General features: G+C 36.2%; 1 protein-coding gene across 7 annotated transcripts in view; it reads left to right on the plus strand.

Moving 5' to 3' along the window:
• Nmdar2 (glutamate ionotropic receptor NMDA type subunit 2) overlaps positions 1-24890 on the plus strand; it is an 850349-nt gene that overhangs the window by 682781 nt on the left and 142678 nt on the right. For all 7 annotated transcript variants that reach the window (XR_014130890.1, XR_014130891.1, XM_081753987.1 and 4 more), the window contains exons 6-7: positions 6773-6911; positions 17260-17489. Coding sequence is in view for 5 of the 7 variants with exons in the window: in XM_081753987.1 (XP_081610113.1) it covers positions 6773-6911; positions 17260-17489 (369 nt within the window). In the remaining 2 variants the exon portion in view is untranslated. The remainder of the gene's footprint in view (positions 1-6772; positions 6912-17259; positions 17490-24890) is intronic.

Consider the following 24890-nt stretch of genomic DNA (forward strand, 5'->3'; position numbering starts at 1 on the left):
AGTCATCTGTTTTTTTTAGCCTAAAGACCATACGAGGTGTAATCAAAAAGCACGGTGAATAATTTTATTAGAAACAAGTAATACGGTGAATAATTTTATTAGAAACAAGTAATACGGTGAATAATTTTATTAGAAACAAGTAATACGGTGAATAATTTTATTAGAAACAAGAAATACGGTGAATAATTTTATTAGAAACAAGAAATACGGTGAATAATTTTATTAGAAACAAGTAATACGGTGAATAATTTTATTAGAAACAAAGTAACAAGCTTACATAGAATTTGATTTAATTTCCTTCAAAGTACTGTCCTTGGCTAGCAATGCACTTATTCCAACGTTGAATCTTGACTGGAAGTATTTCTGGAAGGGGCTTCAGCTGCTCTGTCGTGGCCCCTTCCTTCTTATGTCAGGAATAATGTCAAAACGGTTTCCGTTAACCTTGGTTGAACTTTTGGGGAGAGCCAGAAATCGCATGGTGCTATATTTGGAGAGCACAGCGGATGTTGATAGACAGGAATATATTTTTCGACCAAAACCTGGTGGATCAAAAGCAAGGTGTGGAACAGCGTGCTTTCGTGGTGAAGAAGGAAGCCCATTTAATCGGGAATAAAATGCTTTCCTCGGACCTATACGAGATGTTTAGTTCTTCGGAAAACTCTCAAATAGTAATTTGCCTCTTTGAACAAATCATTTGTGCTCCGTTTTGCACGTTTTTATCTGTTTTTGACATCAAAGGACGTCTCGATCTTTGACGTCGTTTTCAACTGACTCCTTGTCACTCTAAACAATCTTCAATGTCAGAACTTTATCGTTATACACTGATTTTGATATTTCTTGAGCTTTTTGGGCAGTTTTTGTTTTTTTCGGATTAGAACAAAACTTAATGTTGGCGCACGAGAGACACTCTTAACACGTCCTCACTCTTCTGCCTCTGGAAGCCAACTAACATAAAGTAATAATATAGTATAAGAGGTTTCAGCTGCTCTTCCCGCTGAAACTGTGGAGACTGTGGCGCCGCCACTAAAGGAAGTTGGGTACTACGAACTACTAAAAAGCAAGAACGAATCAAATCATTTTGAGCGCGTGAAATGAAATGAAATGAAATCTTTAAGTTTTACGCCCCACGGTTATGCCGGTTAGGCTAAAGGAGACGGTGATAATGAGAGATGAGTGAAATGGTGGAATGAATAAAGTGGGAGGAAACGGGAGAACCCCGAGAAAACTCACGAGCACGGTGTTTGTCCACCACAAAGTCCACACGGGTGGGACCCCAAGCGCCGGAGGTGAACGCTCTACCACTGAGCCATCGCCCCCCCATTCTGAGCGCGTGAGTCTGATTAAATTAGTCAATGATACACTTAACTACTGCCAGTAGCAAACAATGCAGTTAGTTACAACTGTAGCCGGTAGTGCCTCAGAGTCACTTTTGTTGCATTGTGGGAACGATTTCGATTTCCATTAGGAATATAGTGAGTGGTCCATCAGGGTAATCAATGCCAACTAACATGTCATAACTCGTCCAAACTCGACACTGGCTGCACCAAAGGCTTAGGCTACCGGGCTTAGTAGTCAGTGGTGCCAATCCATGGGAAAAATCCCATATTGTGGAATATTTTTATAGTTATTTCTCGAAATGGGATAAAGGGAATTTTCGTAAAAATCGACATGATTTATGGGATTTAAAAAAATATATATCTATTCCACTGACGTTAACAAAATTGTGTATGAGCGAGGCACAGACAAATGAGTTGAGTTGATTTAGAGTTTAACTTCCCTTTCAGTAGCGAGGCTATATGAGACGGAAAGCAGACAAATGAGTATTCACTAAACTTGAAATTAACACTGATTATTAGATTGTATTACTATAAAATTCATTTTGGCGTTAAGGTGAATTATGGAAAGATTTGTGAATCTCAAAAAGCAAGTGTCAAGGAACGTTAATTGTACTTTAATATTAAGGAAAAAGAGGAATGAAAGAAAGAGCAGAATTAAGGCAAGAAAATAAAACGAGAAATGTAGAACTTCGAAATCATTCCATAATAAACGACTGAAGAATAAAATTTGTCTTGCTTTGTTACGTTCAGTAGAAGATTATGACACAAAAGCGTGTTGGAAATACCAAAATCACAACAAAATGCACTTGTTTTCATCAGCATTCTCAATTAGCCTCTTTCAATTAAGGAAAATACATCTTCATAAGCTGTTTCATAGACGTAGACAATCTAAATTTTTTAAAGATAATTCTCTCCTACTTTGTATTGAAGAAAATGACTGTTATACACAAATTGCACTGTTTATGTCTTTAAGTTTTAAAAAATTGTTATTAGTATTGCATGGAAAATTCAAGAACAAAATGGGAATTTCTATCTCTAGAGATGGCATTTTATAAAGTTTCAGGTTTGCATAACTGTTATCAGTTGAAATGGATACAATTCGTTCATTGGCAGTGTGCAACTACATTTAATGAAATTTTGATCAAATCTTGTAATCGTGGAAAGTACAAGTGAAGGATTTATTTTTATTCACGTTTATTTACTATTTACTGGCCGAAATTTAACTATATAATTCATTATTATGCATTACTTTTTCTTCCATATTGATTTAAAGAATACAATTGAAAGCGTGACTTCCATAACCAGACAAATCCAGCTGAACATTTCCAACAAATATTAAGTTTTTATAGAGTTTCTGAATATCTCATCAGCTGGACTTGTGCGGTTATGGAAGTCATGGCTTCAATTTCTTGGCCTTAAAAGGCATTACAAGGTGCAATAGGTTGGGTTGAACTTACGTTTAGTGTCTTGTTTGGTAACGAGGCTATATGAGACGCGAGCCTACAGCTTAATGTGGAATCTCGGCCACATGAGCTGTCTCTAGTAATCAAACCTTTGTTCCCCACGCCAAAAGCTTGTAGTAAAAATACATATTCACCAAGGAACTTCTACAAGGTACAAAGTGAAATGACAGTTCATAGATGACTGGTGAGGTCTTAGACTGTGTTATGATGTAACGTTTTACATTACGTAAAGTGTTACGCGTTAGTGCAATCTCGATAGGAAGTGGACTTAAGTCTCGCTTCGCCTTGGACATGTAGGCTTCTCTATTCCATAATTTATTTTCTTATCGTTACTTACATATTTCCTAACTCACTATTCACAGTAAAGCTTGATCATAGGAAGGGAAACTAGACGAAATATGTATAGGTATAATTAGATATAAATTATATCTAATTATGCCTATACCTAAGGTATAATTAGGTATTTTTGACTACCAGGCAACCTTGGTATAAGTTGCCAAGTTAGGCTACCATTAGTTTTCTTTTCGCCTTCGTGATAAGCAGATAAGCTTGTTTTTTGTTGCCGCTGTTACAGGCACCGTAGGCTGTTTTAATTTTCTGAATGGATGCTCATGCGTTGGTACTAACGTTAAATATTATTTTTATTATTTTTTTTAGTACATTCAACAGAACAGTGATTCCCAAATTCTTTCTGAGAGGAGAGAAAGACATCAAGAGCTGCTTAAATAGAATAAGTGAAATTATTTTTAACTTGCAAAGGCTACTAAAAAATCCTAAACATTAAGATTTTGTTTTATGGACTTCAAACGTGTGTAGCAATATTGGCTAAAATAAGGAGAGAAAATTATTAAAATAATAATGATTATAGTGAAACCTTTAATATTAGGATACTTTGAGTGAAAATAGAAAATGATTCAACTGGCTTGTAATTTACGTAAATCTTTTTACGTTTTTAAAACCTTAAATTAAAATCATCAAACACCAAGTTCTTTAAAGAAATAATTATACAAAATTACATCCACGGATTATTATTATTGTTGAAATGATATATAGCTCGATTCTCCATATGCCGTAAATCTAAAGAGTCTAAAATAGGTATTGATGAATTATTATTCAACACATATGCATCCGTATCTAAAATTGTTCTGGGATCATATGCACAATAGTTTCTTATTATTATTCACAGCATGAAAGTGTAATTTCGAAGTTAATTCCAACGCAAAACTCCAATGGGGGCTCAGCACCTATTAAATATCTCCAATGGGGGTTTGAGCCTAGGAGCACCCACGTAGTTAGTGCCAATGAATGCTGTCTACTAAGAGAATAACAATTCTGTAATAATGTCTGTACATTGAGGCTGCTAAGAGTTATATTTTTATAAAATAGCTTAAAAATATCGACCTAAGTGTTCATTAAACAAGGGTATTTTGCTTACGCTGCACTCTTTCTAGAAAAAGGTATAGTCCCTTATTTAAAATGTTGATTTTACTACAATACTATGCTTATCTAGAGTGATATGCTACAATACTATGCTACAACATAATAAGCTTATCTAGAAAAATGTTAAGGACAAAGTCTGAACTAACAACGGGCTAAGGTTAAATTCAATGAGTTGCGGTTGAGTTCAACCGTAATCACCGTCGTTAGATTTTCTGTGATGTACTGATACATTTTATGTCTAATAGGAAATTATTTTTTGTTATTAATATTGCAAGGATCACGACAGACGCACGTGTCAACTCAACACGTTCTATTGATTATAAACATCCTAGCAGACAAGAAGCCGACACCAAGGACACCGAGGAACGCCAAAACCAGACGGACCTCACGGAAGGACCCGAAGAGGACAAATAAAAGCAGGACCACAGAGAGACCCAGCATCAGTCGTCTAACTGGTCAAATCACCCACACCGCCCTGAGGTCGCACTTGACTAGGGGTACACCTATCCTTCCCGAGGTCGCACTGGACTGGAGATCCTTTCTACAACCAAGCCTTGCGAAGCTGCCTTGAGCTGAGGGGGCTACCCTTCAAGACTCACCAGAACCGGCAGGTGCCTTGGAGACTGCCTTGAGAGAACGGGCATCGTGAAAAACACCTATTCTCCTCTTATTTATTTTATTTAACAATCACCAGATACAGCTCAGATGCCATTTTACGCTGGATATCTAACAACAACAATGGAAAGGATTTTGGGAAGGTATCGGCCAGGGCCTGTTTAGTAGGTACCATCCCGGCACTTGCCTGGTAGGACTGTGGAAAACCCGGGAAAACCCCAGTCAGGATGATCGGTAGCGGAAATCGAACCCGCGACCTCTCGAATGCGAAGCCAACGCTCTACCACTTCAGCTACTTCGCTCTTACTTGGACATTTACAAGAGAAAACACTATTTTATTCTTTGTAATCAAAGACGTTTTGTATTTAACAAATTTTATAATAAATTGGTGAACGGGATAAATCTCGGTCCATTATTGACTCTACCAAAATCATTACAATATAATGTAAACTAAATAGTGATTAGGATAGCATAAATCACTTCTTGATATTATGCAGTTAAATGAATTGATGAAAAAAGTTCAATGAAATCTTTCAGTTTAACATCCAACGATTATGTTCTTTAAGCTAAAGAAGACGCATCATTAAGGCAAGTGGATGATGCTGGAAGAATTGGTGGAATGAAAAAGTGCATGAAGACGGGAGTACCTCGAGAAAACCCACGTACACAATGATGTCGACCACAAACTCATTTAGCCGGGAATTGAACCAAGGACTCCATTCACCAGAGGAAAGTGCTCTACAAAAATGAACTAACAATAATGTTAAGTTCAAAATTTCGCCCAAATAACAAACCGAATGAATTAATAATAAATCGAACAAGTTCATATTTTTTTCTACCGTACGTATCATTCGATATATCACATTATGCTGAACAAAATGGTATAGTTAAAATTAAAATCACTGGTTTGATTTTGAGAAAAAGACGAGAAAAATACATTTCTATGTTACTAAAAAGTATCACGTTAGTTTGCAAAGCTAATGCATTCGATAGTTTTTATACTGCAGATATATGTTAAATATGTATGTGCTCTATATGAAAAATATGCACTATTAACTAGCAGATTATTATTAACTACATTATTAACATTATTAGCTACGTCAAACACATTATTAACTACGCCACTCTTAACAATGAAGCACATAACTAACTAACTAATTATATGACTTATGAAATCCGGAGGTTCAATGCCGCGTTCACAAAAGCTCTCCATTGACTTCCATCCTTAGCCCTTTGGATCCAGTTTCTACTTTGTATTCCAATCTCTTCGAAATCCATCTTAATATTGTTCTTCCATCTGCGTCTAGGTCTTCCTAATGGCAGTTTTCCGATTGGTCTTTCAGTCAAGACTTTGAAAGTGTTTCTACTTTTTTTCCATCTAGCTACATGACCTGCCCATCTAAACCTCCTAGATTTGATGAGCCTAACAATGTTGGGTAAACCGTATAAATTATGCAGTTCCTCGTTATGAAGTTGCCGTCATTCCCGATTCTCGTTTGCTCTTGGATCCGAATATTCGTCTCAGGATTTTATTATCAAATACTTTCAGTCTACATCCTTTCCTCAGAGTAATTATGTATGTTTGCAACCAAACACGATAACAGACATGATTATCATTTTATATATTCCTCACAGCTTCACATACTTTGATGGAATTCGTGATGACAAAAAATTTTGAACTGAATAATAACACGAATTCCCTGCACTACTAGTAAATTTAATTTCTGTTTTTATCTTACTTTATGAAACACGAAACTCTCTTGTAAACAAATAGTTTCATTTACAAACAAAATTACAATTTTGTTTCTTTCCTCTAAGCTCCAACTTCAGTTCTAAGCATGAAACAATATATACATACATTTTTAATTTAACTAGGAGTATATTACATTTTTTTTAAATGTATCACTCTCTTTGCAGATATTTGAGAAATGTGAGCGTGGAAACGGAACAAGGCCAACCCAACTTAGAGTTTACCCAAGATGGAGTCCTAAAAGCAGCAAAATTGAAAATCATGAACCTCAAACCCAAAGTTAACAACCAATTGCAATGGGAAGATGTAAGTACCATCAAATATAATTCGTTAAATAAGTCTTTTTAAAATTGATTTTCTCTTAAATTACATCTAGCTTTTCCACCGAAGTGTTCGACTTGACTGCAAATCGCCTGTCACTGGTGTCACATTAGATGCAGTACAGGTAGCGACAATTATTAGCCTAACTGTAAACTATGCAACATTGCTGTGACTGAGAGACTGATGGATTTTGTGTTTACGAAGTAGGATCAAAAACTAATGTTACAAGGCTCATATTTCTGGAGTTTCGCTAGTTTTATACGAATGAGGAGTGTGCGGTAATTTTAATATATGGAGTTGGCAACTGTGTAGAGTTTCAGCCACCTGCCACCTACAGCGCTAGTTGTAAGTAAACACAAAGGATGGCTCGTTTAGAAAACTGGTCTCGCGAAGAAGTCGGCTCAGTTATTCGATTTCTGTCGACAAAATATGAAATCATGTCTGAAATTCACCAGCAGCTGTAGAAGTTTAGAAAGAGTCTGTAATGTCTCGTCAGTATGTCGCAAAATGGTGTCGAAACTATGCACCTGGTAGAGAAAACTTCAAAGACGAAAAGCGCAGTGGCTGTCCCAGCACGGCATCAACAGATTTGAACACAGCTCGCGTGGGCGAGTTGATTCAGGACAATAGGAGGATCACGCTACGCCATCTGGCGTCCCGTACTTGAAGGAGCACCTAGAAGGCTGTCCCTTCGTTTCAGACGAGAAGGTGAAACATATTAGCACAACGTGGCTGAACACGCAAGGGAAGGATTTTTACCAGGAGAGAATTTTCCAACTCATCTCACGATACGAGCTCCTTCGGGGCTAAGCAGATAGCTTACGCACCTCTCTCGTGGGAGACCCGGGTTCGATTCCCGGCGGGAGCTCATGTTGTTCGGATTTCACGTTAATCAGTAGGTCCCTTCTCATATAGCCTTGCTGCTGAAAGGGACGTTAAACTCAAAATCAACTCAACTCAACTCATTCTACAATACGACAATATACAGGCTATGTCTACACATAAATTAATGCATGTACAATCTGTTGCTGTATTTCTCGTTACACTGCAGGCTTAGCAACCTTACTTTCTGATTCCCCTCGTATAATAAGGCTTAAGAATATATTGATATTTTTGCCTAGATGGTTATGGATTCAATAGCTCTTAAATGTTTTAATTTTTGCATATCAGTCCGGGGTCTGTTTCTAACTGACTCGCTATATGCTTGCTGCACTTGTGCTTGCGCTGAATTAACTCGATTTGGGACGATTAATTTGCGAGTTGTGCATATTTTGTAGCAAACATGCCTTCGTGCATAAACAAAGTTGTTTCTCCTTTTTCTGTCTTCGTAATATTATACTTCCCATACACTTTTGAGATCACCAACTTTTTCCCACAAATACGCAAAACATACACCAAAAACTATTTAAATAACTTTATAAAAATATCTTTGAGAAAGCACAAGACGGAAGCGTAGCTAAAATTGCATCTACGTGAAGACGACTTTTTTCTGTTTTCTAAGTTTTACTACAGAAAGACGAAAAGATCATCGAAAGGGGATCATTTGATCTCCTTTTACGATTCCTATAGCTGTTACCTTCCTCCAGAAACGGCTCAGAACACAGCTTGCTGATATCGAACCAAGAACGGGCGAATACAAATACTTTTATGCACGTAAAAAAAAGAATGGAACGTCTCCTTCTAAGTTGGCTCCAGGCCAGGGATATGTTTTTATTATATGAATTTGAGGTCACTTTGAAAGTTTCTCCGTTGCCGAAATGTCCGTTTTTGAAAAGTTTTACGAAACGATAGATACCGCAAATTGAAAATAATGGTTAAGTTACATTTCTACAAACGATCAGAACAGAACACTTAAGAAGCTTTCAGATTTACCTACTGCACTTCATAATGTTTGCTCACTGTTCCTGGCAATCAATGTCTTCTCAAGGTTATCAGAAACTTGTAAAATAGTTCTCTTAATATATATAAAATACAAAATTAAAATACTTGGATCATTCCTAATGTAAAACTTAAATTCGTTCATTACAAGAAGTTACATATATTAATATTACATATTTGTTTCGCAGTACCTTCGATAATATGTATAAAAGCACGTTATTGTAGCTTAGTGTGATCCTAACTACATTTATTAACATATGTTGATAAAATACTAATCTATCACAGTCTAGGCCCATGATGAGCTTACTACGGCCCGCGGGTCAGACGTAGCTATTTGGAAGATTCCATTCCGGCCGTGACATGATTTCTAACCTGACCAAATGTAACTTCATTTCTAGAATAAATGCATCCTAGTTCGAAGTTGATTTGAGAAACTTTAAGAAATGTAGCTACAATTTCATTCATCACATTCCTCTTCAGAATCTTTTGACCACTAAAATAGGGTTTAGTATTACAATTGAGGCCTATTCCGGAAGAAGGGCACATAGACCGTTTTCGTGAATGGAGAAAAAGAGTCTTTATTAGAATATTTTATTAGAATATATAACAATAACATAAGCTTGCAAATACCTGTTACAGGTTTTCTTAATATAAATGATCTGTTTGCCTAATAAATAGCTTGTATTAAATGAAAAAGTATTCTATTTTAAATATTTATAAACATATTTGTATAAAATGTTATGTGCCCTTTTTCCGAAAATCCTTGTTGGTTGAAGAAATAGCACACTATTAATGCATCACAATAATGTCTTTATTTTAAATAAACCAAATATAAGCTATTACCCATGGCAATAGATGTATTATGATTTAGTCCTGTTCATACTCATTCAATATATATTAAATCCAGTTGTTGTCTTCAGCTGACAAGAACTTCATTAAAGACCGAACATCTTTCTATTTCTGTTCACTCACTCCAACAAAAGGGGCAGGCTTAGGGTCAATATCATTCCATTCTTCGATATTAGTCTTTGAAACATAAGAAGATATTGGTATGTTGGCATGTACGTAATAAAACACAGCAGAACGCATGATACAGTGTACTTTATCATTACATATCACATAATAGTTTGAAGTTTTTGATGATGGGTTGGAACGAAAGAAAGGATCAAGAGCTGAGTCCCAATCCTGAATCAAATCTTTATCCATTTTCAGTTCAAAAGGAGATGGATTCTGTCGACAGATAAAGATGGTTTCTAATTATGGCTTATCAGATCCGATTCGCTCCAGTTTTTTTATTTTGTTTAGAACAAACCCGAAGTTGTGGTCGCACGGGCTAAATGAGTGTCCACGCACAGGATATAAAAAAATATTTCCACTTTATGAACTTTAGCCAACGAAGAACATGTTCTTATTGTAGTGTTTCTGTTTTGTCCACCTGACAAAACAGAAACACTACAATAAGAGCATCTGACAAAAATACTACTGTTCTTAGTTCTGAAACTTGCTGAGGTTCTTTTCTAAACAGTCAAATAAGAAAGAAGTTACCGCTGCTAGGGTCTGAAGTCAGCTGTGCGCCAAAACAGTAGTGCAAAGGCTTACAAAAACACTATCGCCAGTCTGCCAAAAATAAAGATATCGAGATGAAATTTTCACACCACCTACAGTATAACATGGCGGTTCGTATTCAATAATTTCCGGAAAAAGGGCATATACGCCTATGTGCCCTTCTTTCGGAATAGGCCTCAATTTCTTTCATCACATTCCACTTCATAATCTTTTGACCACTAAAATAGGGTTTAGTATCACAATTTCATTAATCACATTTCTCTTCAGAATCTTGTGACCACTAAAATAGGGTTTAGTATTACAAGTACTTTGTAAAATGTACCATTGAGATAATTAATAAATTATATTGGCCCTTCTTTAAGAAGTTTGCTCTAGGCCATAGTGTTTATCAATTATCTTCAAGGAAGATAAATTAGCTTGTCAAATTAGTTTCATTATACAAATTTATTTATTATAATTACTAAGAAACGTTACACTATGGAATATCTCTATTAGAGTGTTATGTTTGTAATTATTATTCATTGTACGATTTCCAAGACATATCCTATCTATGGAGTTTACTCTCAAAACTTACAACCATACAGGTTATTTTTACAAGTAGTTAAAATATTACGAAACATCACGAGAACGGCAACAAGAAAATTATATATATATATACATATACCTTATGTTTTATTTGTCATGTATTATTATTATTTTATGATACCCGGTGAATACATTTGTTTGACCATTTCCACACCTTAATTATGGTATAAGATTAAAGCATTGTGTGATATACGATACAGGCTGATGATTAGAAATGAAATGAAATCTTTAAGTTTTACGTCCCACGTGTTTGCCAGCTAAGCTAACGGAGATGGTGATGGTAAGAAATTAATGAAATGATAGAATCAAGAAAGTGGGAGGAAACGGGAAAACTCCGAGAGAAACGCACGCACACGGTTTATCCATCACAAAGTTCACTTGGCCCGAGCTGGGATCGAACCAAGTACCCCAGACGCCAGAGGTGAACGCTCTGCTATTGAACCAGCGAGGTCCTGGCTGACGGCTAGACTAACAAATGCGGCACAGAAGAGTGTAGAATGTCATGATATGCAATTAGCTATAACACATAAGTTTCTTTCTTCTCAATCCCCATTTGATCAGCCTATTTCGTGAATCTACTGTGTTAATTTGGTTGTAATTATGGCTGTATCGTTCGATGTGTGCTTGTGTGCATGTTCCATTATAAATTTCTAATATTTAAATGAAACGTGTTGTTTTATGATTTCTTTCATGGCTTTCGTTTATGTTTTCTGACTAGTTCGGTTAGTTGCGATTAAAATATCCAAACAGGAAAGTGATTATTATTATTATTATTATTATTATTATTATTATTATTATTATTATTATTATTATTATTATTATTATTATTATTATTATTATTATTATTATTATTATTATTATTATTATTAAGTATTCTGGTTTCTGGCAGATCTAGGAACTAATGGCACAGGTTTGGTCCTGGAAATGTTTCTTTCACATTTCTCGATCTTCAGCTTCCTCTTTTAACTCTCAATATTTTTTTTTCTATTTTTGATATTATCGATCAGTTATGTTCTTCTTCTTCCTATTGCTCGCTTTCCTTCCATCTTTCCTTCTATGGCGATATGAGGAAGACAATTTCTTTGCAAGATGTGTCCAATCCAATTGGTCTTTCTACGAAGGTGGATAGAAGCGTCGTCTTCTCTCTTATCCGTTTTAAAATGTCTTCGTTTGTTACTCTTTCTGTCCATTTTATCTTCTCCATCTTCCTTCAAGACCATATTTCGAAGCTCTCTAAACATTTCTTCTCTAACTTCCGTAAGGTGTAAGTGTCTGAACCATACAGTCTAATACTTCATATGTAGTACTTGACCAATTTCTTCCTTAGTCCAATATTAAGCCTGCTACTTAAGAAAAGATAGTGATAGAGGGTGGAAATTTCAATCTCAAGTTGTAACGTCAGTTATACATGATACAATATTCAAACAAGACAGTTTTTCCACTATAAATTTCGTTTAAAATATTCGAATTTTGTTATATATAATTCAGTCTTCACCATTACTGTTATTAAGGAAAGAGATCGGACAATATGAAGGGTATTCATTTACGTAATGTAAGAAATCTGATTCACGAAATAAAAAATCAGCGAAATTCATAGAACATATTTTGTTTTAATTTGAGAACTAGAGATTACACCATTTGATTATATTCGAAATGAGTTAGGAACGAAGAACAAATTCATATAATCTACCGTAAAATCTAATAGTCTCACTTGCCTAATCCTAGTAACAAGTTAGCACAGTGGTGGATCTTGAAGGTAAAAACTAGGGTAGGCAGGCAGACAGGATCCAGTCTATGATAGGAGTTTAGTATAAAATTTAAAAAAATATGTAAATAATATATTCAATTACGTTTATCACTCAAAAAACTGGCGGGCCTACATCCGCCACTAGGTTAGTATGACGAAACGTATGTACCCTTAAAAGTATTGAGCTAGTATAATAATCCTGAATCTATAGATAATAATTCGCCTGTTCAGTATTGAGAATAATAAACTGTTGAAATTTCTAAGAAGTCCAAAGGAAATAAATAATACGTCCGCAATATAACATTTCTTACACAATGTTACTGCGAAGTAATATAGTCGTAGTTTCATTTAAAAAAAATGCGTTGGATTGTTTGCAACTAGTTACTGGAGAGTTTATGCAAAGGATTCTGCCAATATTGAATTTTATGACAACACCTCTGCGCTCCCCGCATCTTGTTTCCCTGGCTACGCCATAACGACAAGCAGGCTCTCTGACTCCATTAAGACCTACCTTCAATCTACTTCTATCACCTTATTCAACGTATGCATGAGGTGAAGAAGAAAGAAAATGCATAACTTAGAATGGATAAAAAAAATCTGCATAAATGTGCTAGGAATGAATTTTATGTAAATGCGTAGAAAATATAAGAAAAAAGGCATATTCAAGGTAAAATGAAAAAAAAAAGAATGTTACCTGCTGGAAGAAAGGTTGAAGCTAGGAGAAAATCAAAAGAAATATGAATCATCTGGCGGTTTTTCTTCTCTAGATAGAAACTGGCTCGGTGCCCAAGAGTCATTTATCAAAGCGGGGATCAATCTCGGGTCTACGGAACACGTCTAGAATATTTTTTCACATCTTTTCTCTTCTGAGGAAATGCATCTTATGTCCTTCAATTTTCCATCACAGAAGCTGGCAATCAGAGAATATAATGGTGGGAAAAAGCCAGTGAGAGAAACCCTAAGATGATTTAAGAAATATCAAGCGAAAAATAATAGTATACCATCTGCTCCTAGACCGCTTGTGTTGTGTATTAATGCAGAGGAAATTCTTAAGAATATGGACTAGTAATTGTGTTTTTCTTTTCTGAAAAATACTAATGACATGATTTCGATAACAATTTTATACTGGGATTACAGATTGTTCATAAGGATTGCCATAAAATAAAGTGACAGTTTTAATTATGATTATTTCTCACAAATCGAAATTCTCAAATACAGGGTATTTATAAAGTCAGTACGTATTTGTAACAATGAATATTTCAAAACGTAAACAACCTATCACAGTTTTGTTTCCATTGAATACATTATTAGGGTGTGTCATTTGGTTATTAAGTTACATTTCAACGTAATCACCCGCATTTTTCACACACTTCTGGAAACTTTTAGGAACAAAATCCAGGGCTCTTCTTGGCATCTTAACTGGAACATTTGTAAACACTTCACGGATATTTTGTTCAAGACTATTAATATCCTTGATTTTAACTTGTACATTTGTTCAGTACCTCAATCCGAAAGGAAGAAGTCGCATGGAATTAGATCGGGGACGACTTTCAAAATTGTGAGTGGGCATTATACCAAATACAAAATGATCCCACGTTCTTTTCACGTGTACTGTTCTCCGATGAAACAATGTTTACAAACCATGGGCAAGTTAATAGGCATAATATGCATTATTGGTCCATAGAAAATCTCCACAGGCTACGGATGGTGAAACAACACCGCCCATGCAGTGTCAATGTTTAGTGCGGAATTATTGGTGACCAATTAATAGGACCTATTTCATAGATGGTACATGGAACGGAGCCAAGTACAGAGACTTTCTGAACGGAATATTATCTGAATTGATAGAAGCGATACCATTGCAAACACGCCTACGTATGTGGTATCAGCATGTTGGCTGCCCGGCTCATAATTTTCATGAAGCACGCGCCATTCTAAACAGGAAGTTTCCCAATCGGTGGACTGGACGTGGTGGCCTTGTTTCATGGCCTGCTTGTTCGCCAGATTTGTCACCTCTAGACTTCTCTTTGTGGGGTGTTCTCAAAGATGAATGCTACCGAGAACTTCCCACAAGGAAGAAGTCTCATGGAATTAGAACGGGACTGAGTGCATGCCATTCTGTCGGTGCCAGGTGACCAATTCATCTGCCAGGGAAATTGTCATCAAATCATGCTATGTCTTCTACGCTGTGTACATCAGCCATTTCACCATTTTCACTGGACCATCTTCTGAAATCATGAAAACCTCACACTAGTAAACAGTATTACACGCCAGCTAGAGTTGATGTTACTTTCTAGGATAAGTTAAAAATAGTTATTGAGTTTACAACCACCCTATAGAGTTCGGAAATATACTCACATGTTAAAGTATGCTCTCAATGTAAGTTATTTTTAGATTAAAAGTAGTCTGTACTAGCACTTTTGTTTACTGCAAAGAGAAGAAAGTAGTGTCCTGATGGAATGTGCTTTTTGAAAAGGGAAACTACTTTGTAAATTCCTTCCGAGAGAGCTTATTGAAAGAGTTCACTCTTTTGTTCGAGTGAGTCACCCAAATGGATGCTTTTGTGGAAATCTCTTCCAAACATTCTTTTTTTTGGACCTTTTCGAAGCAATTTCCCTTTTGAGAATTAAGTTCTTTACGTAATACAATTCTCTTATTGTATGAACGTTCGATGAATACCTTCCTATTCAGTACTTTGTTACTTCCATACTTTCATAGTGCGATACTTTTAGAATGTTTACCTGCATTAAAAAGAACGATCGTTCAATTCTTATTTCTGTTAAACAAATGCAATGTTGTTTTTAAGTAAAGGGCTTCCTTTCTGATGGGAAAAACAAATTTATTTCCTTAAATTATAATATTTTTAATGGTATTCTTTCATTTATAGTAAACAAAAGCGAAAATATCCTTATTAAAAGCTAAAAGCTGGAGTTGATGAGTTGAGTTGATTTTGAGTTTAACGTCCCTTTCGGCAGCGAGGCCGTATGAGACGGGACCTAATGATTAACGTGGAATTCGAAATGAAATGAAATGAAATTTTTGAGTATTACGTCCCACGGTTATGCCGGTTAGGCTAAAGGAGACGGTGATGATGAGAGATGAATGAAATGGTGGAATGAAGAAAGTGGGAGGAAACGGGAGAACCCCGAGAAAACCCACGCACACGGTGTTTGTCCACCACAAAGTTCACTTGGCGGAAGCAGGGTTTGAACCCGAGACCCCAAGCACCAGAGGTGAACGCTCTACCACTGAGCCACCGCGGCCCCTACGTGGAATTCGAACCACATGAGCTCCCGCCGGGAGTAGAACCCGAGTCTCTCATACCAAAAGCACGTACGCTAACCGCTTGGCCACGAAGGAGCTCTCGTATGATTTATCAAGCGCTAAATTTGATCCCTCTATGTTCCCTGTGATCTATTTCGGGCGGGATTCAGTTCCTAGACTTTTTTTCTTTTGGTTCTGTGTCTCTTCCGGAATAAATCGGATGAGAGTGCTACAAATAGCATTGATTCTAACAGGAAATTATGAACAATTTGTGTAACACTTGAAACTCTGTTGATCCCAAAAATCGAAGATGATAAATTCTTCTTTCAAATTTATTTGTCTCGCTACTTGACCGTCATTCAATCGTTCACCTTAATTAAGCATTCGAGCTTGACGTTTGGCTTACACAGAAATTTTGTGCTCTTGCAACCTCGTTTCAAACTTCCGCAGACACTTTCCTTGTGTAAATATCATAGCTTTTAAGGTGAGAGTACTAATGAGATCAATCAAAGGGCAATGCTAGAGAAAGCCAAGGACGCACAGAATGGGCCTTTCCACGGAAGGAGATCACACTGCGCAACTGAATTAATGGAGAACCAGGCCCGTATCCAAGGAGGTCTAGGGGGCTGCTCCCCCCTAATTTTTTGCTGGCCCCCTAAAATTTTCACGGTAGGCTTGCAAATGAATTATAATATGGTGATGAACTATAATATGGTTGGATCGGCCTCCCCTAACTTCAGTCGACTCTTCCCCCCTACATTTTTGGGCTGGCTACAGGGCTGTGGAGAACACTTGCAAAATGATATGAAATAAAATATTTCACTTTAACATCCTACGGCTAAGGAAAACGATAGTCAAGCCAAATGAATGATTATGGAAGGATTCGTGGTATGATAAAGTGGGAGAAAAGGGGAGTATTTCGAGAAAACCCACGAACACGATGTTAAACTTACTTGGCCGGGAATTGAAACCAGGAATCCCATTCACCAGAGGTTAGCGCTCTACCGCTAAGCTACCGTGCCCCATGGGGAGCACTTACCGTTGCCTGCAACCGACTAAAGACCAGCAATTCAAAGCAAAGAAATAGTTTCGGACTCGAATTTGAGTTAAGGCAGAGATCCTAATTTAGGAATAAAGATAAGAAGCCACCTTATAAACATTCCCAGGACTAGGATATGAACTAGAGTTAATATTGTCAGCACAAGGCAGGTATCAGATAACTCCTCATTTTATTCATCTGCATTCCATTGGACCATACTATCTCTACATCTCTTTCTCTTTCCTTTTTTCCAGATCGGTGTATGGAAGTCATGGGAAAAAGATGGTCTTGATATTAAGGACATTGTGTGGCCAGGAAATAGTCACACTCCTCCACAGGGTGTTCCAGAAAAATTCCACCTGAAAATATCCTTCTTGGAAGAAGCTCCATACATAAGCTTGACTCCTCCAGATCCTGTGACTGGGAAGTGCAGCATGAATCGTGGTATGCTGTGTCGAGTGGGAAATGAATCCCAAATGGCTGGGTAAGTAGGACTCTTTCATTCCTTTTCATAATGCAAATTCTTAAATTACTTTGCTTAAGAATATTAAATAAAAATCAACATTTAAAATACGAAATCAAATATGATTGGAAGGGAAACAGTTCTTCATAGTTTTTAAGAGATAAAATAGAACAATTGTTTAATTTTCCTTGCCTGCCTAGCACTATGGGTGAAGACTGAAATACGAATGAAAAATATGAGTTAAAACAAAGGTACACGAGGTGTGATCGAAAGATACAGTGAATAATATTATATAACCTTACATGAAATTTGGTTTAATCTCCTTCTAAGTACTGTCCTTGGTCAGAAATGCACTTATCCCAACGTTGAATCCATAACTGGAAGCATTTCTAGAATGCTTCGTTTGGAAGAACGCTCAGCTGCTTTGTTGTTGCCCTCTCAATGTGAGAAATGGTGCCCAAACATTTTCCTTTAAGCACACTTTTAAATTTAGGGAAGCGCCCGAAGTTGCGTCATGTTATATCTGGAGAGTACGGTGGATCTGTTTAGACAAGAATATTTTTTTTTCGCCCGAAAACTCCTGTTCGTCAGTCAAAAGTCGGGGACTGAATTTCACTGTTCTCATTTCCAAAACGGTGGTTACAATTCTTTGTACGGACCCTTAGTTCTTTGAAAAACTCTCGAACAGTTGTTCGCCTGTTAGAACAAACAATTCTTGCCAGTTTTTGCACGTTTTCTTCTGTTTTCGAGGTTAATGGATGTTCCGAACATTGTGTCTTCTACCGACACATTGCCACGTTTAAATCGCTCATACCACTTGTAAACTGACGTACAGCGTTATCTCCATACACCAATTTCAACATTTCATGAGTTTCTTTGGCACTTATTGCAACTTGAAACAGAACTTAAATGTTCACGCGTTCTTGATGCGCGACAAACACTTCAAACATAACCTCACTGTAACAGCTCCGTACGCTGACTCAGTGTTGCCAGACCGGTCAGTTGGAAAAGCAGGAGATTCGAAGATAAAAAACAGGAGAAAGCAGTAGACACATACAGTGGTGGCATTTGAATGTAAATCCAAAGAGGAGGCAATAAAATTTGCCATTATTAAGGGCGCAGTAGTCAAAACAAGCAGTCCAGAATTCATTTCCGATGAACTACGTTGAGCATATGAAAAGCAAAAGTCCCGATGTATATTAATATTATTTGATACACACGTGTGTGAAGTAAAACGTAGTGAAAGAGCAAAGTGGAGTGAGAAAATGTCTTTTCATGCACGTAACGATAAAGTAGCTATATGGTACAGTCACACCTAATCGTGGCGTAAGACGATTTCTTGCTGACGATCGTGGAGAAATGATCTAAGCTACTCTTCCAAACCAAGTCCCAATCTAAACAACACTTACTTGTAAATCTTACAGAAAGTCGTAAAAACGCTAACCATAATGCATATAGAAGATGACGTACAGTTGTATTCTTTGGATTCATATTATATACAATAAAGCTATATATCTATATACTCTACAGAGCTTTGTGTATTATAACAGAGTAATTTCATCTTTTTATGTGAGGAAACATTGAAAATTCAATATTAATAATAATATATTTCTTCAACTTCTCGAAGTAAGGAAAAAAGCAGGAGATTGTTCACTTTTCATTTTCTCTCGCAGTAGATCAGTAGAACGGAGAGAAAGTAGGAGATCTCCTGCAAAATCAGTAGATCTGGCAACACTGCGCTGACTGAGAAGTCAGAACGTGTTCCAACTTGACGCTGGCTGTCTCAACGGCAGTGTTGCCAATTTGGGGAAAAAGTCGCTAAATCTAGGGGATTCGCATTCCAGGATAGCGACAAAAAATAATTTTTCCGATTAGCGACTTTTTTGGTGATTTTGGAATGACGATTTGGCGACTTATTTACAAATCTAGCGAGTTTTGTTCTGCGAACAACTTATCATAAAATAAGTACTATTAGCTCGGATCAGTTCAGATATATGTTTATTTTCCTTTTGCTTATTTGAATCAGTGCAGATGTTGACGAGCTGGGAAAGTACACAACATTTATCTCTATATTCCTGCTTTGATTTCTGTTATCTCTTACCTTCTAACGAGGACCAACTCCAGCTTTTAATGTCGTTTAGTTTACAGAGCTTCCGTTTAGAAGCACACATATTTCATTAACGATAGCAAACGGATTATCTGTAGAAGCGTGAGTAGAACTGAAGTAAGATTTTTCCTAGACCTTGAATTTTGTTCCTTATCTAATGTTATTATTGATTTCGTTGAAACAAAATTGATCATAAAGTTATATTATAAAGTTGGAATTTTTAAATGCCTTTAGGCATCTGTAGTGTGAGTGAGGAAATGCCCTGGAAATACTAAGTGTCTGTTCTCGGTAAATCCTTTTCTTCCAACTTTTAGAAAATTGACTTAAACTATCGATTTTGCAAAACTTCCCTCTGTTTTAAGCCCAAACGGAAACATGACAGCAGAAATTTTTGGAAAGTGTTGCTATTTTCACTGCTGCCTTCTCACTTTAGGTAGTGTATATTTACAAAGAAGGGGGGAAATACACGTGCACCTTTGCACCCGCTAAATCCGGCCCTGTATATGAGTATTTCATGTACGTTCTTTTAGCGTATATAGTACTATGGCTTGAATTGATCACGTATTTAATACATACATACAAACACACACACACACGCACACACACACACACACACACACATATATATATATATATATATATATATATATATATATATATATATATATATATATATATATATATATATATATATATATATATATATATATATATATATATATATAAGGTAAAACTCCACGAAAATTTTTTTAGCGACTTTTCACCCAAAATTGGAGTCATTTCATCTCCTATTTAGCGACTTTTTGTATCAACTTGTTGGCAACACTGCTCAACGGAACAGGCTATCGGACAAATGCATCAAATGGCTGCTAAAAAAATATTGCATCTTGTAAATACTGACAATGATACTAAGGGTAAGGGAAACTTCTACTTTGTACGACGTTGAATCTAGAAAATGAAACAATGTGCTGTTTCACATCCCATGATCACGTTCCTTTAATTGAAACCGAGAAATCCATATATTGATTCATGAGCACTTGTCATTCAACTCGTTTTTACTATTTAATTAAATTGTAAGTTACCTATCACATCCATTTTAATATCATACGCTACCGTTTACATGCGGATATTACTATATTGCAAGTATTGATTACGGAATGGTGACATGAAAAGCCTCAAAGCCGGTAAATATGAGTCAGTAATCGCTTTCTAAAACAAATTGTTTGTCTTCCGTTTGCGTCAATCATTGTGTGTCAATGTCCTCTCTTTATTGCTTGTGGGAGAATTAGTGTTTATGTAAGTCCCAAAGGTTTTCGCTAATGCGGTAGAGGCATACAAATAAAAATACTATGTTTGAATGTATTTTTATACGCATTGCCTAAGTAACGCCTATTCGTTATAACTGATTCTCTCTCTCTCTCTCTCTCTCTCTCTCTCTCTCTCTCTCTCTCTCTCTCTCGTTTCTTAAAATATGGGAAGATGTGAACAATCCCAGGTTAGATTCCCAGTGGGGACAGTCGGTTCAAATGATGTAAAAGCCTTTTCAGGTTAGCCATTCTCAGTGCGATTTTCCTTGGTTTCGCTCAATTACACCAGACAAATGCCGGAATGAAACCTAACATAGAGGTTCTTTCTTTCATTTTCCTTTCTCCGGGTCCTGTAATCACTGAAAGACATTACCCCTCAAACATGGAGGTTTAAAGCCATAGATGCTGGTATTGCCCCAAAATTTGCATAAATGATTTAGGGTGTAGATTTCTGGGCTTTCGGCATCTAAGGTCATTTAACCGTCACGTGTGAGGAATGATCTCCCTGAGCGAGAACACTATCCGGGGAAAGGGAAGGAAGGAATGGGCCTGGGACCTACAAGTTAGGTACCATCCCGGCATTTGCCTAGTGGGAATGAGGAAATCTCAGGAAAACCTCATTCAGTGTGGCTGGTCTGAAAAAGCTTTCTATATTTTTACAACCGAGTGCCACCACCCGGAATTGAACCCAGGACCGCTCGCACCGAAGGTGAGAGCGTTAGCGACTACTCCACGCGGGGCCACTTGCATAAGTGCAATAAATAAATACATATGCTATTTTTTAAATGCCATACCTGTACTCCGATTCAGTCTTTTTTTAAAAATAGGAATTTAAAATTATTTTAAAGAATATGCATATTAACATTCCAATAGCGAAATAATATTTCTAAAATATACAGAAAAAACAATTCTTATTCTCGCAATATTCTTTGATTCTTCAGAAAATAATATTGTAGGGGCCAACACATATCTGAGAAATTAAATATATCTACGCGTATATATTAATAGCGGTATTATAGATAATGTCACGCCTTTCTTTGAAAAGCTACAATGGCTGAGGATGCAGCAACGGCGAAAATTGCACTCGTTGGTATTGCTGTGTAAAACACTTACTTTTAAATAACCTTCTTACCTTTTAAAACACCTTAATTTTTAAAGCGATTTCCATGAGAGGGACACAAGATCACGTTTTAATAGCCAGCTTGCAATTCCTATTCATAGATCAACTTATTCCTCCAAGTCATACATAATTTCAACGTGTCGTGATTGGAATACCTTGCCAACCTCGGTACGTCAGTCAAACTCTCTAGCATCTTTCAAAAGAGCAGTTTATAATTTATTGTTACTGAAGCAGGGTTGAATGGACTCAAGACAGAAGAGCCACTAGAGAAGCTTGTCATAAAGATATAAAACTCAACATGTATTACATATTGTAACATGTATGTACTTTATTGTAGCACTATATTATATTTGTGTGTGTTATGTGTATATGTGTGTGTGTGTTCAAGTAAGCGTCTGTTTGTTGTATTTTCTTACTTTCTAACTTTTTTCTTTTGCTATTTTAACTATATTATTTGATTTTTCAATTTTGTATCATGTTTAGGTGGTAGATAAGGCTTCATATAGCCTTATTCTTGACATGTAAAATAAGCCGAAATAAATAAATAAATAAGGTTCGGACCTGGGATGTTTTTGTCACTTTACCTTGACGGCACAATGTAGGGTTGGGGAAGGGGGACATATATGTAAAAAAAAAAAAAAAAAAAGAAAAGTTACTGTCTCTGTGACTTCATCACGCTTAAACCACCGAACCGATCTTAATCAAATTATGAACATAGGTGAGGTTCTGATCTGGGATAGTTTTTATCTTATCACTTTGACGGTAAACGGGGAGGAGGAGGGGAGGGGAGATATATATATAAAAATAAATAAAACTTAATAACTGTTAAACCACCTGACCGATCTCGATCAAATTTTCAACATAGATGATTTTCGAGTCTGGAAAGTTTTTTTTTCTTTTTAATATTTTCACTTTGACGGTAGAACTTAGAGGTGAGGAAGGGGAGATTAATATATAAAAATAAATAGAACTTAACTCTTGAACCACCAAACCGATCTCGATCAAAGTTTTAACATACATGACATTCGGGCCTGGGATAATTTTTATCATGCTGTGCCCCGCAACATGAAGAGGGGAGAGCGATATATAAAAATCATCTAAAATGACCAATATCACAGAGCGCTTTAGTAATAGTAAAAACGGAACATTTACTATTTTTCCTTAATTTATTGCAGCGAAATTGAGATGCGTCTTAGATTCGAGGACGTCTTAAATTCGAGTAATTGTCGAAAAATTCTTAATTAAAGATATTATTAACATGTTATTAAAACTACTTTGCTAGCCATAAATATTTTTAATTTTGTATCATATTCAATCATTCAGACAATGATAGTGTCCTGCGCTTACGCAGGACGTGCGGATTTACTAGTTATTATTATTATTATTATTATTAGTATTATTATTATTATTATTATTATTATTATTATTATTATTATTATTATTATTATTATTATTATTATTATTGAAAAATTTTGAAACATTTGCTCATAAATTTGCTTATTTAATCGCTGGAGCAAACTTGGATCTTTTAACGGAAAGAGTATTTTGAAATAGTCATAGAGCATTTACTTCTGGCACTAAAGGTTCCTAGTTCGTTGTCGAACATTGCGAATATACGGTAAGCAATATTTAGTATGAGTGATTTATCTGAGTTCTCCCTTCTTTCTCCACTCTTTTGCTTTCATCATATTTCATATGGAAGCGTCACCCGTGCTTTAAAGAGAAGGATATAACCTTTGGATATTCAGGATTTCATTTCATATTATTAACCATTTCTTCAATGTCTCTTGACAGTAGAAAACAATGCAAGGCTGTCGTATGTAACTTATTATTATTATTAGTTTGTTTAAGGAGGTTTATCTCCCTTTATACTAGTGGTTCTCTAACTTTCCGAGCTCGCACCCTTTGCGTGAATGCAACTGCTCTGAGCTCCACGACATCTTAACCTAATCCATCCATGCATAAGGCTGAATATTAGATTTTTACAAAGCAGTTTAACCCTACGCACATCAAGGAGGGTTAAAAATTATCCACACTTTTATTAGGATAACAATTTTTATGGATGTGTCTTTAGTTTCATGTTATAATTCAGATTTAGTGTCAAAAATAATATAAATAATGTTTTCTGTCATTCAATACTTATATTTCTTTTAGAAAATACCTTTTTGTTTTAGTTTTTGTGATGGGTATAAAGTACCCTTCTTTAGTGCAACGTGTTTTCATAATGTGCATGATTATATTCCCAGTTAAAGATTCTGACATTAGACGTCGCTACGGGTAAAGCCAATGCCGCATTTCCCATTAGACCAACTAGGCCCGTGCCTAAAGCGCAAAATTTTTGAAGGGCCCAAACTGTAAAAAGAATTAATAACATTTTATTTTTTTCGTGTGAAAAAGTTTTAAAAAATCAAGAAGAAATAGAAAATTTTAACATTTGATAGAAGCGCTGTGCACTTTGAATCTATGCAGTAATTAATAAATACGAAACCTAGAAACTCTCATCTACATGAACTCAGAATCACTCCGAATCTACGCAGTAATGATACAGTACGCTTATCTTTCTCTGTCAGCATGGTCTCCTCGACCCTTCACTATACCGATATGGACCCGTTCACGCCCTCGTTATCTTCCTTTCAGTAGGCTGATATGGACTTGCCCTCGCCCACACGCAAGCGCCGGGCATGTAATTATTTGGGGAGCCAATAGCAAAAGTGCCTAGGGGTGCCGAAGTCTTAAAAGTGGCACTGGGTACAGCTGTCGCAAAGGGTCGTATACATAAACGGAAAAGACCTGCTGATTTCAGAGTGGTGTTCAAAGTGGAATCATGGGTTAAGCGTATCACCATAAACCAAGAGAAGGTTTAAAAATATCCACCATATGAATCATTC

The sequence above is a fragment of the Thermobia domestica genome, chromosome 3, assembly GCF_964235325.1.
Source record: "Thermobia domestica chromosome 3, izTheDome1.hap1.1, whole genome shotgun sequence".
Classification (NCBI taxonomy): Eukaryota; Metazoa; Arthropoda; class Insecta; order Zygentoma; family Lepismatidae; genus Thermobia; species Thermobia domestica.